Source organism: Mirounga angustirostris, unplaced genomic scaffold (genome assembly GCF_029215605.1).
Source record: "Mirounga angustirostris isolate CCGP_5_RB_7025 unplaced genomic scaffold, mMirAng1.0.hap1 SCAF_13, whole genome shotgun sequence".
NCBI lineage: Eukaryota > Metazoa > Chordata > Mammalia > Carnivora > Phocidae > Mirounga > Mirounga angustirostris.
In genome coordinates, this window is record NW_026991721.1 from 9,580,576 (window position 1) to 9,603,927 (window position 23,352).

Genomic DNA, 23,352 nt, shown 5'->3' on the forward strand with positions numbered 1-23,352 from the left:
ACGGGCACAGAGCAGGGAGCCCAGGGAAGGGGCGTGCTGGCCAGCGGGTGGGTGTCGGCGGGCTCCGAGAGACCGTCCGCCAAGGCTCTCGAGCAGCGGTGGCCGAGGGCCCGCGCCGCGCCGGGGGATCCGAGACGAGTCAGCCGCGGGCCGCGGAGCGCGGCGCTGACCGCAGGACGCGCCGGCCGCCGGCTCCTCCCCCGCGCCCGCCGGCGCACGGTCCCGGGGCGGGCGGGCGGCGGGGGGGCGGGGCCGGGCACGTGTCCTCGGGCCGCCCCCTCGGCCACGTGACCCGCCGGGGGCGGGGGTGGCCGGGGGGCGGCTGCGGAGGGACTGACAGGCGGCGGGCGGGGACGCGGCGCGGGTCGGCGCGGGGAGCTCGCGGCGGCGCCGGGATGTGGAGCGGGTAGGTCGGGGCGCGCTCGCCGCACCGCGCGGGCTCGGGCCGCGGCGGCCTCCGGGGCTGCGGATCCCTGCCGCGTGTGCACCCGGCCCGCGGCGGACGGGCGCCCCGTAGTCCCGGGACGCGCGAGCCACCGCGCGGCGGAGGTGGAAGGACGCCCCGCGGGGAGGGGTCGGGGGCTCTCTGTGGGTGGGGACCTTCCCGGCCTGACGGCGCCAACTCCTAGCTCGTCTGGAGCGCGAGTGAGAAGGGGGCGGGCAGGCGGGCGGGGGGGGGGGGCGGCGCTTGCAAGCCAGAGTAAGTCTGGGGTACGCACCTGGAGGAGCGCCCCCCCCCCAGCCTGGATGAACCCTTGGAGAGCAGTGCAATTGGGAAAGGGGGCTGGGTCTCTGCCAAGGTCGCTAGTAAGTTGATGAACCTCCATCTGGGGCTCCTGGATCCAGCCCAGCTCAGAGGTGTGGGGTAGGACCTCCCTGCAGTCGGAAGGAGGGCAGCAGAGCCCTGGGTCCTGGCTTAGTGGCCCCAGTCCCTATGACTGTTTATTGGCTCTCAGGGGTGATCCCAGTCCCTTGGCCGACCTGGTGTGGGTCCCCTGCCATGTTCGTGCAGGAAGGCTGTGGTTTTCTCAGGGACTTGGGCAAACACTTCCTCCTCCCCATGGCCTGGGAAGGCCAGGTCCTGGAAGAGCTGTGGCCAGAGTGGGGTGGGTTGTATTCCTGTAAAGAACTGGGCCACCTGGGGGGTCCCAGGACAGGACTCTTTCCTAGCCAGAGCTGGGGAGTGAGGGACGGCCTCTGGGGGAGCTGGCAGGCTGGAGGGGTTTCTGATGCAGTCTAGGTCCACTTGACTCCATGGCCCCTAGCAAAGCTTGGGCTGAGATGCTAGGGAATAGTGGGGCTTTGTCCCCAGCAGGGGGTGCTGAGAGAAAGGGCTCCTGGTAGGGGTGAGGTGTGGAGAGGCATGCCTCTTAAAGGGTGGAAAGGAGAAGCAGAGCACATGTTTTTTGGAAAAGTACCCTCCTCCACCCCCCACCCCCACCCCTGAAGATGACTGAGTTCAGGGAGAAAGTGTTGTGTGGGACCTGGTGGGGTTAGCACAATCCTGCGTGGGGCTAACTGTGTTTAAGGGGCATCCCAGTCTGGAAGAAGCTTGTGACCCCATATGTTGGGGGCACCCAGGCAAAACAGTCATTGAGTTACTATGTGATCTTGAGAGTATGGCCTCACTTCTCTGGGTCTCTGGGCGAAATGAGCAGGTTGTGGGGTGGAGAGCTGCAGGCTGATCCATGACCAGAGTGCCCTTCCCTGGAGGCATGCAGGCCAGAGCCAGACAGACAGGGCTGGGAGCCATCAGTAGATAGATGCTCTCACTCTTTTTTTTTTTTTTTTAAGATTTTCTTTATTTTTTGAGAGAGAGCACATGAGAGGGGGGAGAGTCAGAGGGAGAAGCAGACTCCCTGCTCATCAGGGAGCCCGATGCGGGACTCGATCCAGGGACTCCAGGATCATGACCTGAGCCGAAGGCTGTCGCTTAACCAACTGAGCCACCCAGGCGCCCGATAGATGCTCTCTTTAAGGACAGTGTCAAAAAGACTCAGGGTCCTGGAGAAGACCCCTCCCCCCACCGCCAGTCCAGCCTCCCTGCCATATTCCCAAGAGGCTTCTGGATAAACCAGGCTGCCAAGCTGACCCCCACATGATCCTCAGTATAACTCATTTCTTTCTTTCTTTCTTTTTTTTTAAAGATTTTATTTATTTATTTGAGAGAGAGAGAGAGAGAGATAGCATAAGCAGAGAGTAGAGGGAGATAGAGAAGCAGACTCCCTGCTGGGCAGGGAGCTCGATCCCGGGGCTCGATCCTATGATCCTGGAACCATGACCTGAGCTGAAGGCAGACGCTTAACCAACTGAGCCACCTAGGCGCCCTATAACTCACTTCTTGCATGTACATTTAGACCCCCAGGGCCTAGCCTAACCCCAGGGCCTAGCCAGGTACAGAGCACCTAGCAGGTGCTTTATAAATGCAGATGGAAAACATGAGGGACAGAAGGGGGAGCTGCACACCTGGGAGTGAGAGGCAGAGTTTGGGGGTTTCCTTGAGCACTGCATTTTTATGGATCCCCCCCTCCCAACTCGGGTATTAGAGGCAGGGATTGAAGGATCAAGGGCCAAGCTGCCAGAATCCACTGGGGGCCTGGTGTCCTAGGAGCTCACCCAGACCCCAGCAGGAGCCAGAAGGGACCCTGCCTGGGGTCACACTTGTCCATGTAAGTCTAACTGAGCTGCTTGGGCTTGCGGCCCCCAGGGGCTCAGGACAGTCTGGGTAGGTGTATATTTGGGCCCTTTATTCTAGAGTATGAAGACTCTGGGATCAGTGGCCCTGGCTAAGTTGTCAGTGTCTCTGGAGTTTCTTTCCTCATCTGTAGGTGAGGGATGGTTGCCGTTAATGGCTAGGCCCTGGTGCCAGTTCATCCCCTTGGCCCTGGCCCCAGGGCTGCTCCCCTGGGGTGGGTGGCAGTGACAGGACTCTGCAGGAGCTCAGGTGGGCCCTCTTCCTTGGGACTCCTTGAGCAGGAGCCCTGAACTCTGAACCCAGAGGCAGCTCCCCCAAAATTGGGATGCTCCTCTCCCCATCCCCCATAGTTTCTCATGTCCATAGTCTTGGGTGCCAAGCCTGTCCTGAGATGGGGAGATGGTGGCATCTCGAGTATCTGCAGCTGACACAGTGCTGGACACTTGGGGCTTGGTCAGCAAAGGCCAGAAATTGAGTTCTGGGTTAGTTTTCTCCCCTGGTCTCAGTTTCCCTGTCTGATAGATGGGGCTAATATTACCTATTTCTAGGGAGGGCCGGGCTCTGATGGACTGCTCAGGAATGAAATGAGATTCCCCCACCCTCCCAGGGATGGAGGACTCTGTCTTTGGAACAAGCAAGATGCTGGGGAGCCCCAGGGCTGCAGACGGGCTGTGTGATCTTGAGCAGGTCACCTAACTGCTCTGGGTTTTGATTACCCGAAGGGGCTTGGATTTGCAAGCTCCTGCCTGTTGGGCCTAAGCTACAGAGGTCTGTAGGCTCAGACTTCATCTGAAGTGTGGAAGGAAAGTGGGCCTCATGCCTGGGAAGCAGTTGTGCACCTTTCCCAGCTGCTGCTTTCTGGAAGCCTTCCTTGATCTGACTACCTAGTGGGGATATACCTCCTGCCGTTCCTTACTCTGCACATGTGTGAGGAGCTCAGACCCTCACTAGAATCCTGCTTGGTGTAGACTCTCCCCAGGTCTGCCCAAGATTTGTGCCCAATAGGGTGGTGGGGGACGGGGAGCAGAGTGAATTAGAATGCGGTCAGAAGGGAGCTCAGGGATGTTGCTGCCAAAATCTGTGCGGTCATGCAGATTGGGCAGATCGGGGCTGATGGGGTGCCTAGCACATGATAGGTGCTCACTCTGTATGTGTTGGATTTTCGAGGTGTCAGATCCTTCTAGGACTGAGCAGGCGGATGTGAGGCAGGTGCTGTGCGCCCTGCTCCGCCCCAGCACAGAGTGAACCCCCACTGTCCCAGGCCTTGTGCTGGCTCCCAGGGGAGACGCAGGGCTGGATTCCCTGGCAGGGCTGGGCTGGACTGGCGGCCCTGGGGCTATGGTGAGGAGAGGCTTGCTTGGCCCAATCCACCTGATTCAGGTGTTCCAACCTCCCTGCCTTCTGTCCTGCATCCTACGGCTGTTCCTGACCTTCTCCGCCCCCTGCTCCGTGTTCTACAAGGCACACACCTGCGTCCCGCTTGCTGGAGTGGTCCAGAGTCACCTGCTTCCAACCCCCCTCCCCCAGGGTCCTGCTCGGCTCGCATGCCTGATACTCTGTTCCCATGTATGACATATATGACACCATTGCCCCATTCTGGAACCTTCCCTTCCAACCCTGGTGATGGCTGCTCCTCAGACCTCCAGGCTGGCTCTGTGGCGCTCGACTCCTCTGTGACCCCTCCCCCAGAGCACGCTCAGCCTGCAGCGGCTCCCTCTGGCCCCGCACCTCCCTCAGCCACCTGTAGACCCATATAGGACATGCCGCTCCCCAGACGCCTCAGCGACCCATATAGGACATGCCGCTCCCCAGACGCCTCAGCGACCCATATAGGACATGCCGCTCCCCAGACGCCTCAGCGACCCTCTTTCTCTTCCCCGACAGACCCCCTCCCAGTTCCTTATTCCCGTCCTGGGCACCATTTCATTATGTTAGTTAATTACTGTAGTTTTGTTGCTTTTTTTTTTTTTTCTCTGTCACCCTCTCCAGCCCCCGGTTCCTGCCACAATTCCCCCCTCAGAGTCTTGTGGCTCTGTCCCCTCTGCACATCCCTTCCGAGGCCAGGACCTGCCTGGCTTATGCAACGGCCTTGGATGGAAGCCCCACCATCCCCACCACCACCTCTCCCCGCCACCCCCTCAGGCACTTGGCTCCAACTTCCTCAAACCCCATCTGCATCCTGCCTCACTTCTCCAAAACCACCATTCATCCCCTTGCGTCCCGTCTGGATTTCTCTGGGTGACAGGTCACATGATGTGATAGAGCTGGGACTCTGAGTTCTGTTCCCACCCTGCCGCCACTTTGCTGTGTGTTCCGGTCAGGTCGCCATCCATCTCTGAACACCAGGCGCCTCCTTGTGCCACCCAGGCTGGGGAGAGCGTCTCCCTGCAGCGGCGTCCTGAGGGTTTGGAGTTGCTACCTCAACCCTTCTCTGTCAGCTTCACCTGGCCGGGCTTGCAGGCCGGGCGGGGAGCCGATGCGGGAAACCTCTCCTGGGGCCCCTGGGGCCCCTGGACAGGAGGAGTCACTTGGCCATCAGCCTCTGTGCTCTCCCAGCTTACCAGAAGGCCTGTGGGTGCAGGGCCATGAGTCTGAACAGGGCCCCTGTGTGTGGCCCTGCCCCGCAGACCAGATCAGCTGCAGCCACCCTGTTGGCCCCGGGCAGAGGGTGAGCGCTCCCAGCGTGCCCTCCCTGCCTCTCCTTCCCCCCGTTTCAGAGCTTCCCTAACTAGTTCCTTCCGTCTTCTCTAAGGAATCCATCGTGCCCGTTAGCACCGGGATCTTTAGTTCAAAGAGGTGACCTGGGCGCTGGTCAGTGGACGGGGAGAGATCGAAGGGCAGAGAGACCTCATGGCAGGCGGGTTGGGCTGGAAATGGGAAGAGTATGCCGGATCCTGGTCGGGGCCCTTCTGGCCCAGTGGGGGCTGCTGGGTGACTGGGAACGATAGAATCCACGGGTCCTCATTCTCATTTTGCCACTTTTTGTGGATGGGGACAAAAGCCCTGCTGGCCCTCCTAGGACAGGACTGGGGGGTGAGCATTGCGGTTTCTGCTCCCCCCCCCACACCCCCCGTGTGTTTCCTGAGGAAGTAAGCCAGTGGGGCCTTTCCTGTCTAAACTGTCGTGGGCTCTAGACAGCGAAGCCAGCTTCAGGATGGGGGATGTTGGATGCTCCCACTTTCCTCTGACCTTGACTCTTACTGTCTCCTGCCTCTAACCTCTTCCCAGTGGCCCTGGGTCCTGCTACAGGCCTTCCCTGTACTCTGGACTCTGTTTCTGCAGGGAATGGGGGCTGAGAAGGTTCAGGCTGAGGGCCATGGACCTGGACTGAGGGGCAGGGAGGGGGTGTGGTGCAGAAGAACTTAAATGGTAGCCCATGCTTGTCCAAGGAGTGAGTTCCCCAGCCCCACGGGCATTCACCTCCAGGTTTTCCAGCTCCTGGTCTGGGATGCTGAAGTGTGTGAAGATAGAGGATTCTGGCTTGGGCTGGACCTATGGGGCCTGGGGTCCCTCGCATCCCTCCTTCCTCTGAAATTTCCGAGTTGCCTCACAGCCCTGAAGTGTGAGGGGAGGGCCTGCAGATTCAAGCTTCTCTCCCAGGACAGAACCCCTTTCCTCAACCCTTCTTTCCTGAACCCCTGGCCCAGGTGTTGGGCAGTTGGTAACTACTAGGCGGCCCTGCTCTTCCCACGCTTTCTGCCACAGGGTTTCGAGTTGGGCTTTTACACTGGGGAGGGGGGACATGGAGGGCCACCGTTTCCTCTGGCTGCAGAATTGGGTCCCATCCTTCCCAGCAGTGGGCTAAAGTGAGAATCTGTTGGGAAAATGATGGGGGACGGTCCAGCTGTAACCCCAGCCCATGCCCTTGGGACCAACAGGAGAATTAGTGACCACACTGGTGGCCCTCGTGGGAGGGGCTGGAGGTCTTTTTCTCCTCGGCAGGGGCGTGGGTGATGTCTGGGGTGGTCCTTACAGAGGAAAAGACCCCCAGCGCCGGGTGTCTAAAACCTGGGATCCTGCCCTGTGTCCCATGCCGTCCCTGCTGGTCACCCCCCTCGTTGGCCCACAGTTCTTGCTCATCCTCTTGAGGCGTGCAGCCCCTGAGTTGGGGTCTGTTGCCCCTGTCAAGCCTGAGTGACAAGGACCATCCTCTCTCACCTGAGGAAATGGCCCTGGGCCCCAAGCCTCCAGACTGTCAGCCAGAAGACCTCCCTGAGGCCTGTGGTTTTGGCTGTGGGACCCAGAGCCTGGGCAGGCAGTGGGGGTGTTTGCCAACGTGGCCGCAGACGGCACGGTCTTTACCTGGTGTTGTGTCCCGTGACTTCTTCACCTGGTTCTTAGTACGCCTCCTCCAGGTTTTTACCCCCATCCCAAAGGTGGGAAGCAGCTTCAGAGAATTGTAGTGATATTCCCAGGGGCTGGTGCGTACCCCAGCTCGGAGCCTGGTGTGGACCCTGGCCTGGCCTGACTCTGGCCTCTGCTCTCAGCCACAGCTCCCCCAGCCCTGGCCTGCCCTCCTGGGAGGCAGTTTCTGGGCCCGAGCAGAAGCTGAGAAGAGAGTCAGGCCAGAATGGGGTCCGATTTCCCTGCTGCAGCCAAGGAGGAGTCTCCCGAGTTGGCCTGGGCCTCACAGCCTTCGATCCTGAAGCAGATGCACTGATTTCCACACTCACACCCCCACTTACCGGCTGGAAGGGGGGCACTTCGGGCCTGGACCCAAGCCCTGGCTGCCCGTCCAGCACCGCCACCGAGCGAGCAGCCATGTGGGCCTGGGCAAGTTCTGCCCTCCTCTGAGACCCCCGTCCCTCATCTGTAGGATGGGGACAGTCCCACGAATGCTGTTGAGAGCTCTAAATGAGAGGACATGCACAGAGCAGCCAGGTGGCACCTGGCCAGTGTGAGGCCCCTGGGTGCAGATCCCAGCCCAGGGCCACCATGGCACTGCCACAGCCCCTGCTCACGCCTCAGGGACCCCTTGCCAACGACCCTCCCCCCCTCCCCCACAGAGGTATTAGGAAGGATCCCTGTCTGGCATAATCACTGCTGATGGAGTGATAGATGTGTTTTCCCACTTCGTCTATCAGAGCCCTGGTCCCTGCCAGGCGGGACCCAGCCAAGGACCCATGAGGCCACACTATGGGCCGATTCCAAAGCAGAGGGCAGGCTGGGCTGGGCGCAGGGACAGGGCCATGTGAAGGGTTGGGAATGGGCTCATTGCTGGGCTTCCCCGGGCACCCAGTCCCTTTGTGTTACCTCGGGAGGGACCGAAGCTCAGAGGCTGCTTGGTGACCGTCTCAGGGTCCAGATGACAGGGAGGAGGGACTGATCCCCAGTCTTGCCTTTCACACGTTCCCCTCAGTAAGCCTGAGGCCCACGACCCCTTGGCCTTGTCTTTCCTCCGTCCTGCCTCTCCTCCACTTCCCCGCCCTTATCAGCCGCCAGGCCCAGCCTGTCACTCTCAGCCCAGCCACCGTGGCTCCGAAGCTGCTGGCTCAGGAGCCACCAGCTTTTGCTGAGTGAGCGAGTCCAGAGGTGCTGTCTTGGCACAAACCACTGCTGGCTGCCGAGCCTTCTCCCTTCCTGCCTCCCTCCCTCCGCAGGGTCTCTTGCAAAGTGGGGGGTGTGGATGGACAGTGCTGGCGGGACGAGGAGGGGACGGAGGCTGATGGCCGCAGCACTACCTCTAGGGTCTTCAACTTCAGGGAGAGAAGGGTCCTGAGGCCCAGAGAGCGGTGTTTGCCTGAGGTCACAGGGCAGACCAGCGGAGAGCCGAGCCGGGACTGCTCCCCACAAGGCTCAGGGAGCAGGAAGACGGTCTGCCCTGCCTGGGTTGTTTGGCAGAATCTTCCTGCCTCAGCTCTGTGGGGCCCTGGCTGGGTCCTCCCTCTCCCGCCCACACTAAGTGGGTTTTAATTTGCATAACATTTGCATTAACAGTAGCCTAGAAGGCAGTTCCCATTTAAGTTCCTCCTGTATGCAAAGGTTTTTGCTGGGTTTTTTTTTTTTTTTAAGACCTTATTTATTTGAGAGAGAGAGGGCCCAAGAGCACAAGTGGGGGAAAGGACAGAGGGAGAGAAACAGACACCCCACCAAGCAGGGAGCCCCATGCGGGGCTTGATCCCAGAACCCTGGGATCATGATCTGAGTCGAAGGCAGATGCTCAACCATCTGAGCCACCCAGGTGCCCCCTGTGGGCCAAGGTTTTATGCACGTCAGATGCATTCGGTGACCCTAGAGGTAGGACCAAGGGGATGTCCCCGCTTTGTAGAAATGGAGACTCAGATTCTCAGCACTGACACGTTTACAGTCACCTGCTGGACAAACCCGAACTGAGCACCTACTGTGTGCCAAGCCCAGCCCTAGGCCCTGGGCTGGAGAGGGTGGTTGACAAAGATGAATGCGTCCTGTCCTGGCCCCTAGGAGACCACGTGTTTGGTCCCTCTGCCCTTGGGACAACCCAGTGATAGCCTCACAGGTAGTGTCCCTGTCTTGCAGACGGGGCCCAGACCAGGCCCAGAGTGGCAGGCATGTGGCCCAGGGTGGGTCCCTCAGCTCAGATCTGGGTCTCGGGACCCCACCCTGGATTTGCTGTTTGCCCGCAGCCAGCCCCACCCAGACGAGGGCCACCCGCCGCCCCTCGAAGCTGTCCCGGTCCCCTGGAAGAGCGTGGGCCCCTGCAAAAGCCACAGGGAGTCCCCAAGAGGCCTGGCGGAGACCTCTGGAGGGGAGGAGGGCCCTGCAGCCGCCCAGCTGGACGTGTTGCGCCTGCGAAGCTCTTCCATGGAGATCCGGGAGAAGGGCTCAGAGTTCCTGAAGGAGGAGCTGCACAAAGCCCAGAAGGTGGGGCTTGGAGGGCGGCGGGGAGGGGGGGGTTGGGGGGGGAACGGCAGGGACAAGGGGCCCACCTGGAGGTGCTGTGGGCTCTCCCAGAGCACCCCGCATGGAGGCCGGGGCTGGGCGCGAGGGAAGCGCAGAGGAGAAACAAGTTCTTGTGACTTTGGAAGGATTTTTTGAAGTCTTGACTTCTCTGAATGCCCGTTCTGAGCTCTAATAGGCTGACGGTTGGTGTTTCGACATCATGCTACATGCTAAGTGGGAAACGCATCCTAAACCGTAGGGCGACAGAGGAAGGGAGGTGGGGGCTCAGAGGCCCCCCGCAGTGGAGCCCCGTCAGTGGGCCCAATGCCCCCCCACCCACCCCCCTGCCAGGCCTGGGTCCCCGTGGGGCTGACAGCCCCCCCCCCCCCCCGTGGAACCCCCCAGGAGCTGAAGCTGAAGGACGAAGAGTGTGAGCGGCTGTCCAAGGTGCGGGAGCAGCTAGAACGGGAGCTAGAGGAGCTGACGGCCAGCCTGTTCGAGGTACCAGGGCCGGCCAGCTGGGGGACCTGCTGGGCAGTGGGGCCGCTGGGGCCGCGCTGGCTCCTCACCGCTCATGCAGAGCCTGCCTTCTCCCCAGGAAGCCCACAAGATGGTGCGGGAAGCCAACATGAAGCAGGCAGCGTCGGAAAAGCAGCTGAAGGAGGCGCGGGGCAAGGTGAGGCCTGGCCAGCTCCCAGACAGGTGCATCTAACAGAGCCTGGGCGTACAGTGTGACGCCAGGCAGGCCATGGGTCCGCTCTGAGCCTCAGTTTCCCCATCTGTAAAATGGGTGCCTCAGTCCCCACCTCAAAGGCTGTTCCAGGGGTAGCAGGGGGGTTAGGTACCGGTCACCATCAGGACAGGCTGTCCTGAGCTGGGGTGGCTGGTGGTTGACGGCCACCTCATCCCGGCCAGATCGACATGCTGCAGGCAGAGGTGAGCGCCTTGAAGACACTGGTCCTCACATCCACACCAGCCTCCCCCAACCGTGAGCTCCACCCACAGCTGCTGAGCCCCACCAAGGCCGGACCCCGCAAGGGCCACTTGCGTCATAAGAGCACTGGCAGCACCCTCTGCCCCGCTGTGTGCCCCGCGGCTGGACATACCCTCACCCTGGACAAGGAGGGCAAAGAGGTGAGGGGTGGTGGGTGGGCAGTGGACACGGGAAAGGGAGACGGTGTCCAGCATCAGCCAGGCAGTGGGGCCCAGTGGGGAGGCCTGACGCCTCACACTGTGACCTGGAGCCTGGCCTGCCATCCCCGGGCCTCTGTGTCCTCTGGGAAGGCTGGGCAGCCTTTTTGTGATAATGAGGTTTGGCCCTCAGCCTCTGTGTGTACCCTGTGTACATCTCATGGGTCCCGTGAGGGCCTGGTCACCTCTCCATGCCCCTCCAAGCAGTAGGTGGTATTCTGGGCACCTGAGGCCGGCCTGGGGCCTGAGGGCCTGGCCTGGGTGGGGGGGGATGGGGGAGTTCTTCGGGAAAACACCTTCCCTGGGCCTAGGAGGCTACTGCTGGGCCTCTGGGGACAGGCTGCTTGGGCCCTGCATGCCCGCAGCCCTGAGGTCCAGGACCAGCTCGTGACATCCCTGGATTCGAGGGTCCTCAGCGCCTTCTGCCTTGGTACGTAGACAGGCAGAGCCTTTGGGGGCTGTCTCCCTCCCTCCTCACCTTGGGTACATAGGGTATTTGGTCCAGGCTGGGCAGTGGGCTGTGATGTCCTTGACCATGGGTCCTTGGGCAAGTGAAGGCACCTGCCAGAGCCTCAGCTTCCTCACATAAGGGCTCCCCAATGCCCATGGTGACTGATAAGACCTGGGTGTCAGGAGCTCAGCTCAGGGCCGCACTCAGTGAGCCCTACAAGGGCTACATGGGACTCGGGGTCCTGTGGTCTCTGAGCCCCCAGCTCCATCCTGCCCTGTGTCTCTGGGGCTTCCAAGGAAGGGACGCAGGCCAGGCCTCGCCCCCTACTTCCGAGTTCTCAGCTTCTGACTGAACACTAACATCTCCTTCCTCCTGTCTGTCTCTGTGCACCTGTCATCTGTCTGTCTGCCCCGCCGCCCCCCCCCCCCAGCCTGGGCTGCCCCCCCTCCTCTCCCTGCTCCTCTGCGTGGTCCCCAGCAAAGCTGTTCACCTCACCTACGAGCCGGCCTGGCAGCTCCTGTCTGGGGAGCCGCTCACGGCCCCCACCTCTGCTACCTCTTTCTCCTTTTCCCGACAGGTAATGGCTGGGGAGAGGGGCCGTCCCTCTGCCCCCGCCCAGCCTCACTCACACTGCATGCGCCCCAGGGCAGCCAGCCAGTCGTCTCTCCCGAGTAGGCGGCCCCGTGTGTGTTCCCTCTGTGTGCATGTGTCTGTGTGTGCGGGGGGCGGGTGGGGGGACCTGCAGGGCCCATCTTCAGCTTTTCCTCCTCCAGGAGGCAGAGAGGGGCTTCAGAACGAGGCCCTGGACCCAAGTCTGCAACCTTGTAGAGCTGGGAAGCTAAAAGCACACCTGGCTATGAAAGTTTGAGTTCTGAGGCCCTTGGTACAAAGGGAAGGAGGCGGTTCTTCCTTGGAGCTCTGTCCCCTGCTGGGCCACTGGGGACAGACCCGCTGGCAGGCTGGGGCCTGCCCCGCAACCTCCCTGGCTCCCCACCATCTTCAGCTGCCCCACCCCCGCCCCCTGTGCCTTAACCACTCTCTCCGGCTCACCCTCCCTTGCAGGTGGACACAACCCTGTTCGCAGAATTCCAGGCCTGGCGGGAATCGCCCACCCTGGACAAGACCTGCCCCTTCCTCGAAAGGGTGTACCGGGAGGACGTGGGCCCCTGTCTGGACTTCACCATGCGGGAGGTGAGGCGGGGCAGAGGGCGGCTGGCCCCGGGGCATGCCCCTCAGCCGGAGGCCAGCCCCTCACTGCCCCGGCCTGCCGCCCTGCTTTGTCGCAGCTCTCAGCGCTGGTCCGGGCCGCGGTGGAGGACAACACGCTCACCATCGAGCCCGTGGCTTCGCAGTCGCTGCCCACCGTGAAGGTGGCCACAGTTGAGTTTGGCAGCACCAAGTAAGCCTAGCGCCCTTCATCCTTTGCTGCCCGCTTGGGAAAGCCACACCTAGCCCCACGCTCTGCCGAGGCAGTAGCCAGGGACCCGGGACCCAAGCGGGAGGCAGGAGTGGGGCACACAGGCCTGGCTGGGGGAGGGGTGCAGAGGCGCGGTGGCTGACATCAGGCAGGGCAAGGAGGCACCTTTGGCACAAATCCCGGCCTCTAGTCACAGATCCCCAGGCCCTACCGGGAGTCTGGGAGCCAGAGTCTCCCTCTTCCCGGCTGGTCTGCCGGCATCCCTCTCCCACCCCCATCCTCTCTCCCACAATGGGTTCTGGGCCCCGACTGACATGTAAGTGATGTCAGCTGTGGGCTCTCCTTGTGCTAATAAATAACCAAACAGCCCTGGTATCTTGTCCCTCCTGCGACTCAGCTGCCATCAAGCAGGGCTCGCAGTAGAACCAGACAGCCGGGGTGGAACAAGGGGCAGAGGTGGGGAGCACTTTCCCTCGGCAGCCCAGGATTTGACCTGCCAGGGAAGCCCCAGGGGGGAGCCTTGGCACAGAGGGGCACATTTGAGCCAGGTTTTGAAGGATGAATAGCAGTTTGCCAAGTAGGGAAGGGCCTTTCAGGCAGAGGGAACAAAATGAGTGAAGGTATGAGAAACCGGGGTATTAATGGAAACATCACTGGGTTTGTGGGCAGAGCAGTGGGGTGGGTAGGGAGATAGGGCTGAGGCCACAGAGGATGTTTGGGGCCAGAGTGTAAAAGGTCTTGAATGAGGTTTGGGCTTTGACTCACTAGGCCAAATCATCAATAGATGTTTCCTAAAAAGAGAGTTGCCAAGTCCAGTCAGAGTCACAGTGAACCTGGAGGCAGCAAAGGCACTGATAAGTCCTGCAACCCAGGAGCCTACTTAACCTTTCTCTGCTCCGGAGTCTCCATAATGGTTTCCTGGGCAGTAGGAAAGCAGCAGGGAACAATGATGGGCTAGATGTGGGCTTTTGGAGGAGCCCCTGGCTATAATGTGGAGAAGGGGAGAGACGAGGCAAAGGGCTGGTTGGAGGAGCTAAGGGGATTCAAGCAAGAGGCCCTGCTGGCATGACCTAGCCTGAGGACTCGGTGACCAAGTGGAGGAGAGAATGGACTCCTGTTTAGTTGGGGAAGGCGTGACTGAGCCTGAGAGTCCCCGTAAAGTAGGGGGTACGTTTTTAGGGGCTGCAGAGAGGGGAGCTTTGATAAGATACCTGGCATGAGGTGCACTGGGCTCTCCTGCCCACTAGGGGCAAGGTGAGGGGTTTAGGGGTGAGATCCAGCTTAGGTCAAAGGTCTGTCCCAGGGACTAGGATCTCTCCTTGGCCTGGCCCCCGGCTCCTGGGGAAGGTGGGGTCGAGGGAGAGGATGCCAGGCCCCAGCCCCAGGTCCGCTTGCTTCTCCCTCCCTTGGTGCATCCTTCTGCCTGCTGCATCCTCCCTGCATGAGCTGGGTGGGTGAGCCCCCGCCAGCCCCCACGACCCCCTCTGCTTTCCTCTAGTACCTGTGCGCTGAGCGGGCTGGCTCGTGCCTGTCGCCACCGAATCCGGCTTGGGGACTCTGAGAGCCATTACTACATCTCGCCGTCCTCCCGGGCCAGGGTGAGTCATCCAGTGGGAGGGTCACTGGGCTTCTTAGGGGCCCCCTGGGCTGGGACCCTAGGCCAGCCTAGGAGCTCAACCTTGATCTGCAGAACAGGGCACAGACTCAGGGAGGTACGGAGACCGACTCAGGCCACACAGCCAAGCCTGGTGAATTAGTTTGTCATTACTGCAGAACCAATTACCATAAACTTAGTGGCTTAAAACAACCCCCATTTATTATCATGCTCTCCCTGGGGCAGGAGTGAGCACAGCTTAGCTGGATCTTCTGCTCAGGGGCTCAGGAGCTGCAGTCAAGGGGTAGGCTGGCTGCCTGCTTTCTGGAGATAGTGGTCCTCTTCCGAGCTCACATGGCTGTTGGCAGGACTCAGTCCCTCGGGGCAGCGGGGGATGGCGGGGGATGGCGGGGGCGTGAAGGACTGAGGTACCTGTTTGCTTGCTGAAACCTAATCATGGGAGTGACATTAGAATTCAGGTTAAAATTCCCGGCTCCTGCCTCCCAGCTCAGGCTCTGGCCCCAGACTTTTGAGAAGGTTCTGAGGCCTGACAGTAGTGGTGGATTCAACGAGGCCTCCGGGAATCCCAGCTTCCCTCCTCACCTGCCAAGTGGCCCAGGCTGGGTCAGTGGTCCCCAAGCTGGGGGATAAGGGCGGGTGGTCCCCGTTCCTCTGTCTCCTCACAGACTGTGAATAGGATTATAAGGAACCAAAGAGAATGCGTTAGAAGATTCTGAAGCTTGGTGCACAGGTAGCACAGAGTGGATGGGCCCTTTTGTAGGAACCATTTCCTGCCCTTGACCTACTAGAGGCTGCTCATAGGGATTAAGGTGGACAGATGGCCCCGCTGCTAGGCAGCTTGTCTGGTCCCGACAAGCTTCCGCAGGGTGTCCAGTGTATTGTCCCGAAACACCCCACAGCAGCGAGCTGAGCTCCATTTGCAGATGGGGAGTCTGTGCCTTAGAAAGGGGGGGTGTGACCTGGCCCTGGGGCCTCCCCATTCTGAGCCCAGTCCGCCTTCCCTGCAGCCTCCGCCCCGCGCCTCTGTGCCCAGAGCCCTCTCCAGGGGCCTTTTTCTGATCCCCACCAGGGCTCAACAGAAGGAGCCTCACCAGACATTCTGTGCCCGACAGAACTGTATCTGTAGATATAAAAACTAAAAAAACACTGTAGAACTCTGTTTCTTCCAAAGGCCTGCATGTCTCTGCGTCGGGCAGAGCTGGGATGGGAGACAAGAACCGTGTGAAGTTTTAGGAGGTGGTCCCCACCCTGAAGAGACCAAGGAATGTGGCATCCATAGGGAGAAGAGGTTTCTGTCCCCACAGCACAGCCCTGGGGAGAGAACCCCACTGCTCCCTGCCTCTCCTTGCTCGCCAGCCTCCCGTGGGGGCCCACTGGCCACCTCACCACAGCCCCTCCTGAGCCACACCGGCTTAGTCCCCTCTGGGGCACCCCTCTCTCACGCTTGCCTGGGCCACCAACCCCCTGCACCCACTTTGTCCTCCTGGCTGGCAAGGATTCCTATGTGTTTGAGGGCCCCCCCCGGAACTCTGGACCCCGTGGGCCCCCACACACTTGGCGTCCCTCCCCCCGGGGCGCTGGACATTGAGTGGGTGCTTTTGGGGCACAGCTGCTGGCCACCTTCTGCCCTGTCTCTGGCTGGGCTCCCTAAAAGCCGAGCCTAAGATGAGGATTTTATGCCATTCTTAGGAGGACTGAGGAAAGCAGAATGGCGGGGTGTGGCTTCGGCTGGAGTCTGGCTGCAACCTGATCCACGGGGGCTCTGGAGCCCAGGGTGGGTTCCACCCGGAGGCAAGGGGGCTGGCCTTTTATACACCGCATGCCAGCCAGCCCCCAGCCATACCCCCCTGGCTGTGGTATGCAGGGCTAGGGGGGACAGAGGGGCACCCATGAGCCCTTGGTGGCCAACACTCTCAGCCATGGGGACAGGGGCCCCAGCCTGGGGAAGGGGCCTGGGCAGGGTACCAGCAGCACCCTCTCTGCAGAGGAGAGTAGAAGGGCCCACGTCTGAGCCAACTTGGGGTCCGCGGTGCCCAGCATAGGGCATATGGAGCAGGCCTCAGGCCAGGCTGGGGGCTTCAGGCCTGGGGATCCAGGGCAGCCCCAGTGAGCAGCTTCTGATCCCCCTGCCTATCCTGGCATTACCAGGAGCACTGGGCCAAGGCCTGGTTGGCCAGGGCCTCCAGCACGCAGAGCAGGCAGGCCCCTCAGGATGAGTGTGGATTCAAGGGCAGGCCGCCTGGTTTCACCTTCCAGTTCAGCCACTTACTGTCTCTGTGGACTCTGTAATTGTTGTCTGGTGGCTTTGTTCTTGGAGTCTGTTTTCCCCATGTGTAAAATGGGAATAATAAGCATGTCTGCTTCACTGGATGCATGTGCTGGATTAAATGTTAGCTGCTGCTGTTGTTTTTATTGGGAGTAGTACTAATACCACCGTTGGTAATTAAATTTTATTTATATATATATTTTAAAGATTTTATTAGAGAGTGAGGGGGAGGGGGGCAGGAGTAGGGGGAAGGGGCAGAGGCAGAGGAAGAAGCAGACTCTCCCATTGAGCGGGGAGCTCGACTCGGGGCTCGATCTCAGGACCCTGGGACCATGACCTGAGCCGAAGGCAGATGCTTAATGGACTGAGCCACCCAGGTGCCCAGGTAATTAAAGTTTAGAGCCCAGCCCTGTTCAATTGAGGGAGCATTACCTGGCTCTGATGGGACATGGGGTTTCCCACTCTGGTCTCTGATCTGCCCTGGCTTTTGGGAAGACCCCAAGTGTGAGGGCTGGCTGGTCACAGCCTCCCCGCTTCTGTCCCCAGATCACCGCAGTGTGCAACTTCTTCACTTACATCCGCTACATCCAGCAAGGCCTGGTGCGTCAGGAAGGTGAGCGCCCCCTGGTGGCCGGCGGGGCTGGCCTGTGGGAGGGAGCGGGCGGGCCAGCCGCGGTGGGGTCAACCTATGCGCGTTGTTGCCTGGACAGAGGGGAAGACTCTGCCAGGCTCTGCCAGGTTCCGCTGCCTTCTCCCCGCCAGAAACTTCTCCCAGGCCCCGGGGCTTGTGGGGACTGCTCCCTGTTACTGGCCTGGCATTGGAAGCCCTGCACGATGGGGTGTCCCTTGTGGATCTCCTCCCCACTGGGAGTGGCCTCCTCATGGTCATTTGACACCAGCTGCCGCCTCCCACTTTACCCTTGCCCACCCAGCAGGTCCTCCATCTACCTGTTGTCCCCTCTACCCCTGTTCTGCAAGGCCTAGCATCCCGCTCCTCCACCAAGCTTGTCAGTTTGAAGTCTGAGCCTCTCCTCCCCAGCTTGGGCATCAAGCTTTGGCCTTGGAGGGGAACTCGGACTGACCCCGTGGCTCTGCTGATGGCTCAGGGTCTCTAAGACCCCAGGGAGATGGGGTTGGGAAGCATTTGTGGCCTGCCAAATGTGTGGCAGTGTGCTCATGCATGTCGGTGCTGGGCTGGGGGGCGATGCATGGTGGTGCAGAGTTTGTTCAGCACTCAACAGTTTGCAGGGCCTCAGTGTGGAGCCTCAAAGAGGTCGGGCCACTCACTGAGATCATCTGTGCTGGGGGGCTGGGGGAGCCCTAGGTGCCTACCAGCTGCCCTGCCCAAAGCCAGGGGAGAGGGACCCGGCCATCTGCCTGAGGTGACCCTGTCCCTGAGCTGTCCACCTTCGTTCCACCTGCAGCGGAGCCGATGTTTTGGGAGATCACGAGGCTGCGGAAGGAGATGTCGCTGGCCAAGCTCGGCTTCTTCCCCCAGGAGGCCTAGGGCATGGCCCAGGCCTAGAGGGGGGCTCTCAGCAGCAGCTGACCCCTGCCCCAGCACAGACAGACAGGAAGACAGAGTCCTGGATCCGGCCCTGAGCCAGAAGCTGAGCAGATGGACAGATGGCCAGGCTGCGGACGCCTTGCTGAGCTGGTACCAAACCTTTGTCCTGGGACAGACAGGACCTCATGAGCCGACGCGTCTCCCTTCATCAGTGGCACACAGCCGCCAGGAGACTTCCAAGGAAGCACCAAAGACCGAGGAGCTTGGACCCACACTAAGGGGCTCAGCCCTTAGGAGGGGGTACCCGGGGCAGCACCCCCTTTGCGGGCCTGGGACCTGCTGCTTGCAGGTGCCTTGTTGCTGCCATGTCCTCAGAAAGGGGCCACGCTGGGTGGCCTGATCTCCAGGGTATCCCCCACCTCTGGTCCCAAGCCCTGGGCCACCAGCGCCCCCTGGTGGCCATCCCTCACCCATTCCCAGGTGGCCTCCCTGTCGGACTGCCCCCAGCGGGCCCCCTGTGTCCGGTGTCCGCGGGGCGGTGGGGCCACAAGGGGCTGTCAGGGACTTCCACACCAACCTGGATCTGCTTGAGAACTGCCCCCAAACTGTTCTTAAGGTGGATCAGGGCCCCTCCTCCTTGCCCTTGACCTTCCCCCTCCCCCGTCTGAGCCCTGTGCTCAGGGAGGCCTTGCCCCCACCACCGTTGGAAGGATTAGGATACTTTTCTCCCGAAGTAAAACACAGACAGGGCCTCAGGACACCAGTGTCTGTGTTCAGCTGTGGGTGGCCATTCAGACAATGGGGGCTGAGGCCGCCAAGCCCTGCACACAGGACTGGGGTAGGGTGGGGAGGACCCAGGCCCCTCCTCACTCCTCACAGCCCACTTGGGACTGGGGTCCAACCTGGACACATCCCTCACCACAGCTGATTTCCTCCTTTGGATGGAATGTAACACGATCTCTATTTAATAAAGGAAGGCTTTGTTGGTAGAGGCTGGGCGCCACGCGCCTTCACTCCTGTGCCCTGGGGTTCGGGCCAAGGCTTGGGCATCTAAAGGAATGAAACCAAATCCTTCCGTAGCCCGCCCTCGTGCTTGGGATTAGGCCCAAATCCTGAAGGGACTGCTGTGGGGAGTACCACTCGAGGCCTCTCCAGAGGTCCATGGGGCTGTGGGTTTTCAGGGCCGAGCCTGGCTTTCTGCCGAGGGGCCTGCTGTGGGGAGAGCAGCGGTGCTGAGGCTGCCCCTCGCACTGTCTCGTGGGGTAGATCACCCTCTGGTCTCCCTGTGTCTGTCTAACGGGAGCTTAGAGGTCGCGAGGCTGCCTGGCGAGAGCTGGACAGTGACGGGATCGATTGGTGATGTCTGCCAGCGGCGCAGACATCTTAGCAAGGTGTGGACCTGGGGAGCTATCTTGTGATTCCAGATCCCCTGCCCACCTGTAGGGGTGTGGGTCCAGGCCCGTGGGGGTCCCGGGGAGGGGGGAGCATAGCAGCTTCTGGTCAGTGTGTACTGGGGCTGGTGAGGGGGTCCCTACTGGCCTGAGGCCTGAGGCCGGCTGTGGGCTGGCCAGGACTCTGTCAAGGCCACGCAACCCTATCACCCTCACCAGCCAGGAGCCTTTTCGCTCTTGGTCTCCTGCCTTGCAGATTCCCCCTTCCTTCCCCCACTTCCTCACGGGGTGATCCCAACATCCTCTCCTGCATACCCGCCTCTTTCTGCCCTCCTCTTGGTCAGTCCTGGGTCAGCTGGGGGAGAAAGAGAATGAAGGTCTGGGCTCTGAAGCTTCTGTGCCCCTGGATGAGCCACCCAGGCCGAGGAAACACCAGGCCACATTTCAGAGCCCTGGCAGAGGGTCCCACAGCCGACTCGCTTGGCCTGCCCCCAGGACAGGATTTCCTGTCAGGCCAAGGCAGGGCTGTGGTGGGCAAACAACAGCGGGTGGGGTGCTTGTGGGGGACCCAGGGACACACAATCTGGCTCAGGACCTCCCAACAGTAGCTAATATCTGAGCACTAACATCAGCCCCAGGGCTGGCTCCACGCCCTTTAAGCAAACCAGTGCACTTAACCCTCAGAGAACTCCCGTGAGGTACTACTATTTCCCCATTTTGCAGATGAATCCCCTGAGGCACCGAGAGGTCACACAGTCAAGGGTGCCCCCAGGACAGGAATGCCTGAGCCCAGCTCTGGAGCCAGCACCCAGGACTCCTTGCACTAGACAGCTGCCTTGTGCCTGACGCTGGATGAGGCCTTTCCCTGTTTCTCAGAGACGTAGAAACTGAGTCTCAGGCAGAGGCGGAGCTGGATTTTCATTAGGCTTGTTTCCCACATTTTTACGGGGTTACAGCTGCTCCCCCACCCCCACTCTTCAGGCTTCTGGGGGTGACTGGGGGCCCTCCGGAGGGAGAGGCTCAGGGCTTCGGCTCTTGGAGTTGGGAGAGGTTTAACTGACATCGGCCGGACAGGAGTTTTTCCTCTTAAGTGAATTTCTAGATAACTCTGTAAGTGCTCCCGGCATCTGTGGTCACCTCTTAAAAGCTAGCTCCAAGCGGCGCCTGGGTGGCTCAGTTGGTTAAGCGACTGCCTTCGGCTCAGGTCATGATCCTGGAGTCCCTGGATCGAGTCCCGCATCGGGCCCCCTGCTCAGCAGGGAGTCTGCTTCTCCCCCTGACCCTCCCCCCTCTCATGTGCTCTCTCATTCTCTCTCTCTCAAATAAATAAATAAAATCTTTAAAAAAAAAAAAAAAAAAAGCTAGCTCCAACCGTGGCCATCGAGCCTGAGCCCACGCGCGCACCTTTCACGTTGCTCTGCTGTGTCACGTTTTACCATCCACCAAGCCCACCCGGATTGGATGCTGCCGGGACTGTGTACCTGGGCCACGGGGCTCCTGTCTGGGCCTCAGTTTGCTCCTCCATGAGTTGGGAAGATTGGACCACGTGACCTTTGCAGCCCCTCCCCCACCCCTTTTTCATTTATTTCATTGGGGTAAAAAGCGGTTTACCATCTTAACTTCCTGCCATCGTCTGTACGTGCCACACTTTCTTTACCCATCCATCCCTTGTTGGACATGTGGGTTGCTCCCACCTACTAGCTAATGTGAATGATGCTGATGTGGATGCGCGAGAGCAGTGATTTCTTCGAGGCCTTGCTTTCAGTTCCTTTGGATATTTACCGAGAGGCGGGTTCGCCCGGTGATATGCCACCGTTCTGTCTTCAGTTTTCCGAGGAACCTCCAGATCGTCTTCCGCAGAAGTGGTACCATTTTACGATCCTGCCAACAGTGCACAGGGGTTCCGGTTTCTCCACATCCTCGCCAACACGTGTCAACGTTGGTGTTTTTTGATAATTGCCTGTGAGGTGATAGCTCACTGTGGTTTTGACGTGCATTTCTCTGATGCTTAATGCCCTTGAGCTCATCTTTTCATATGTTTGTTGGCCTTGGACATCCTGAGGAGCCCTACCACGCACCAGAGTGATGCCTCCGGGGAGTGACTTTCGTGGCTGGTCGGACAGCTCTTCTGTCATTCTGTGGCCCCCGGCCCCCCTCACATGGCAACGAGTTGTGTCCAGGGCCTAATAACCAAGCCCACAGCGTGGCAAGCTTTAGCTCAAAGCCAAGTTGCAAAGCTCTGACTTGAGTCCACTTTGTGCATCTGCTGAGAACACACACTGCCTGGGCTTTAGGACTGCTCTTTCTGGTAGGCCCAGAGCTTCCCCATGTCCCCCCAAAGGGGCCACCGCCGCACCTCTGCTGCTTGCCCGGGCCCCTGCTGGTCTGCACAAGTATCATTCAGCTCCCTGACCGTGGCTAGTGGTTCCGTGGGGGCTAGAGACTTGAGTGTGTCCCACGAGAGGCGTGTCAGCTCACAGCCAGGAGAAGCTCTGGGCCAGGGGCCAGCCACGGGTTGGAGGGGCTCAACCTCAAGCAGGCACCCTCCCCCCAAAATGCTCCAACTGGCCAGACCCTCCCGGGCCTTTTGGCTAGTTCTCCCCTCCCCCTGCCTAAGCCCGATTCCTGGCGGTGGCCCAATGGCAGCTCAGGAATGTCAAGTGGAGCCTCTCCCTGACAGGGAGGGTGCGGGGAGGGGGATAATAGAGTCTCAAGTTCTCCTGGAGCCCCTGACTTTAGGAAAGTTGCAAGGTCCACTGGGTTGAAGCCTGGAGGGGTAAAGCCACCTATGGAAGGCCCGAGGCCTACGGAGAAATCGTGTGGGCAGCTGTTGGTTCCGCTCTGAGAAAGAGACACACAGTTCAGGCCTTACAGGAACACAATGACAGGCGTCAGGAGATCTTGACCACCACTCTCTCCTTGCCAGGATCAAGTGGCCGGAGGGGCAGCACTGCCCCAAGCCCTGTCCTTGCTTTATGGCCTGGGGGACCCTGTGCAGGCCTTCATCTTCCTCATCTGCCTGGGAGCGGCTGGGGCAAGTGGAGGTTCTGATCCTCTCCAGTCCCCCAGGGGCCTTGCATGTGGCTGAGACCAGGTCGGGGCCCAGCGAAGGCGGCAGGGGTCAGCATCTGAACCCTGAGGGCTGCTGAAGCTGGGGTGGAGGCCCCGCCCCTTGTGGAGGGGCTGGAGATTGGGGCAGGAGGTTCAGTTCCTGTAAGAGCCTGCCTATCCTTGAGCTCACCTGCAAACATGGTGGCAGCAGGGGTATCTGCAGTCACCGCTCACCTCGACCGCCAGCCACACACACCTCTGCTGCCCCCCACCCCCCCCACACATGCTCAGGGAGGGGGTTCAAGGACACCTCGGTGCTCAGGCAGCCCAGGGCCATGGGCAAGGCCTTCACGGTTGTCTTGGCAACCAAATAGAGGTCTCTCGGTACCAAGGAGAACCCAGAAGCCCCTTCAGCCTTTCCTGGCGCCCTGGCCCTCCTGCCCCACAAATACTAGCTTTAATGATTTACTACAAATTGTCAAACCAAGATAAAAGGTTAGCATATCGGCGAAATATACTTCGTGTTCTCCAAGTGCATTCCCTGAACGGGCGCAGCAGCATCACTCCCCTGCGAACCTGTTCCAAAGGCAATTCTCCGCCCCCAAACCAGCCCTGCTGAATCCCACCCTGGCGGCGAGCGCAGCGGTCCTGCCTTAACAGGCTCTCCGGTGATCCCGCTGTGCTCGAGTTTCATACCCCCGCTGCCCTGCAGCATAGCCTTGGCCTGATTGCCTTCCATGTCGAGTGTGAACGCCTCGCTTCTAGGAACAGGTGTCTTTATCTCAAAAACACACAGAAAGTAGTTTGGGGAGCACCTTACACTCTCGAAAGGACTTGAATTTATTTAAGTAAAAATGGGGGAGGGGGCTGCAACAAGCAGAGCAGCCAGTGAATGACAGCGACCCGCTAC

At 60.3% G+C, this 23,352-nt stretch overlaps 1 protein-coding gene across 7 annotated transcripts; it reads left to right on the forward strand.

The window, feature by feature from the left end:
* Positions 1-283: 283 nt before the first annotated feature.
* Positions 284-20,730, forward strand: RAB3IL1 (RAB3A interacting protein like 1). Of its 7 annotated transcripts, none has more exons than XM_064576322.1 (10): positions 284-406; positions 9,298-9,535; positions 9,905-10,054; positions 10,134-10,229; positions 10,469-10,687; positions 12,258-12,386; positions 12,482-12,594; positions 14,111-14,210; positions 17,040-17,106; positions 17,918-20,729. In XM_064576322.1, the coding sequence occupies exons 1-10, from the start codon at positions 396-398 to the stop codon at positions 17,998-18,000; spliced, it is 1,206 nt and encodes a 401-aa protein (XP_064432392.1). In that variant the 5' UTR covers positions 284-395; the 3' UTR covers positions 18,001-20,729. The 7 variants fall into 7 exon arrangements, with proteins under 7 accessions (XP_064432392.1, XP_064432393.1, XP_045749487.1 ...); XM_064576323.1 differs by having other exon boundaries at positions 10,152-10,229; positions 17,918-20,728; XM_045893531.3 differs by having other exon boundaries at positions 9,959-10,054; positions 17,918-20,728.
* Positions 20,731-23,352: the final 2,622 nt, after the last annotated feature.

Coding starts and splice junctions, on each gene's coding strand:
- RAB3IL1 (XM_064576322.1), top strand. Junction 10,055..10,133: donor TGACGGCCAGCCTGTTCGAG/GTACCAGGGCCG, acceptor CCGCTCATGCAG/AGCCTGCCTTCTCCCCAGGA. Junction 10,688..12,257: donor TGGACAAGGAGGGCAAAGAG/GTGAGGGGTGGT, acceptor CCTCCCTTGCAG/GTGGACACAACCCTGTTCGC.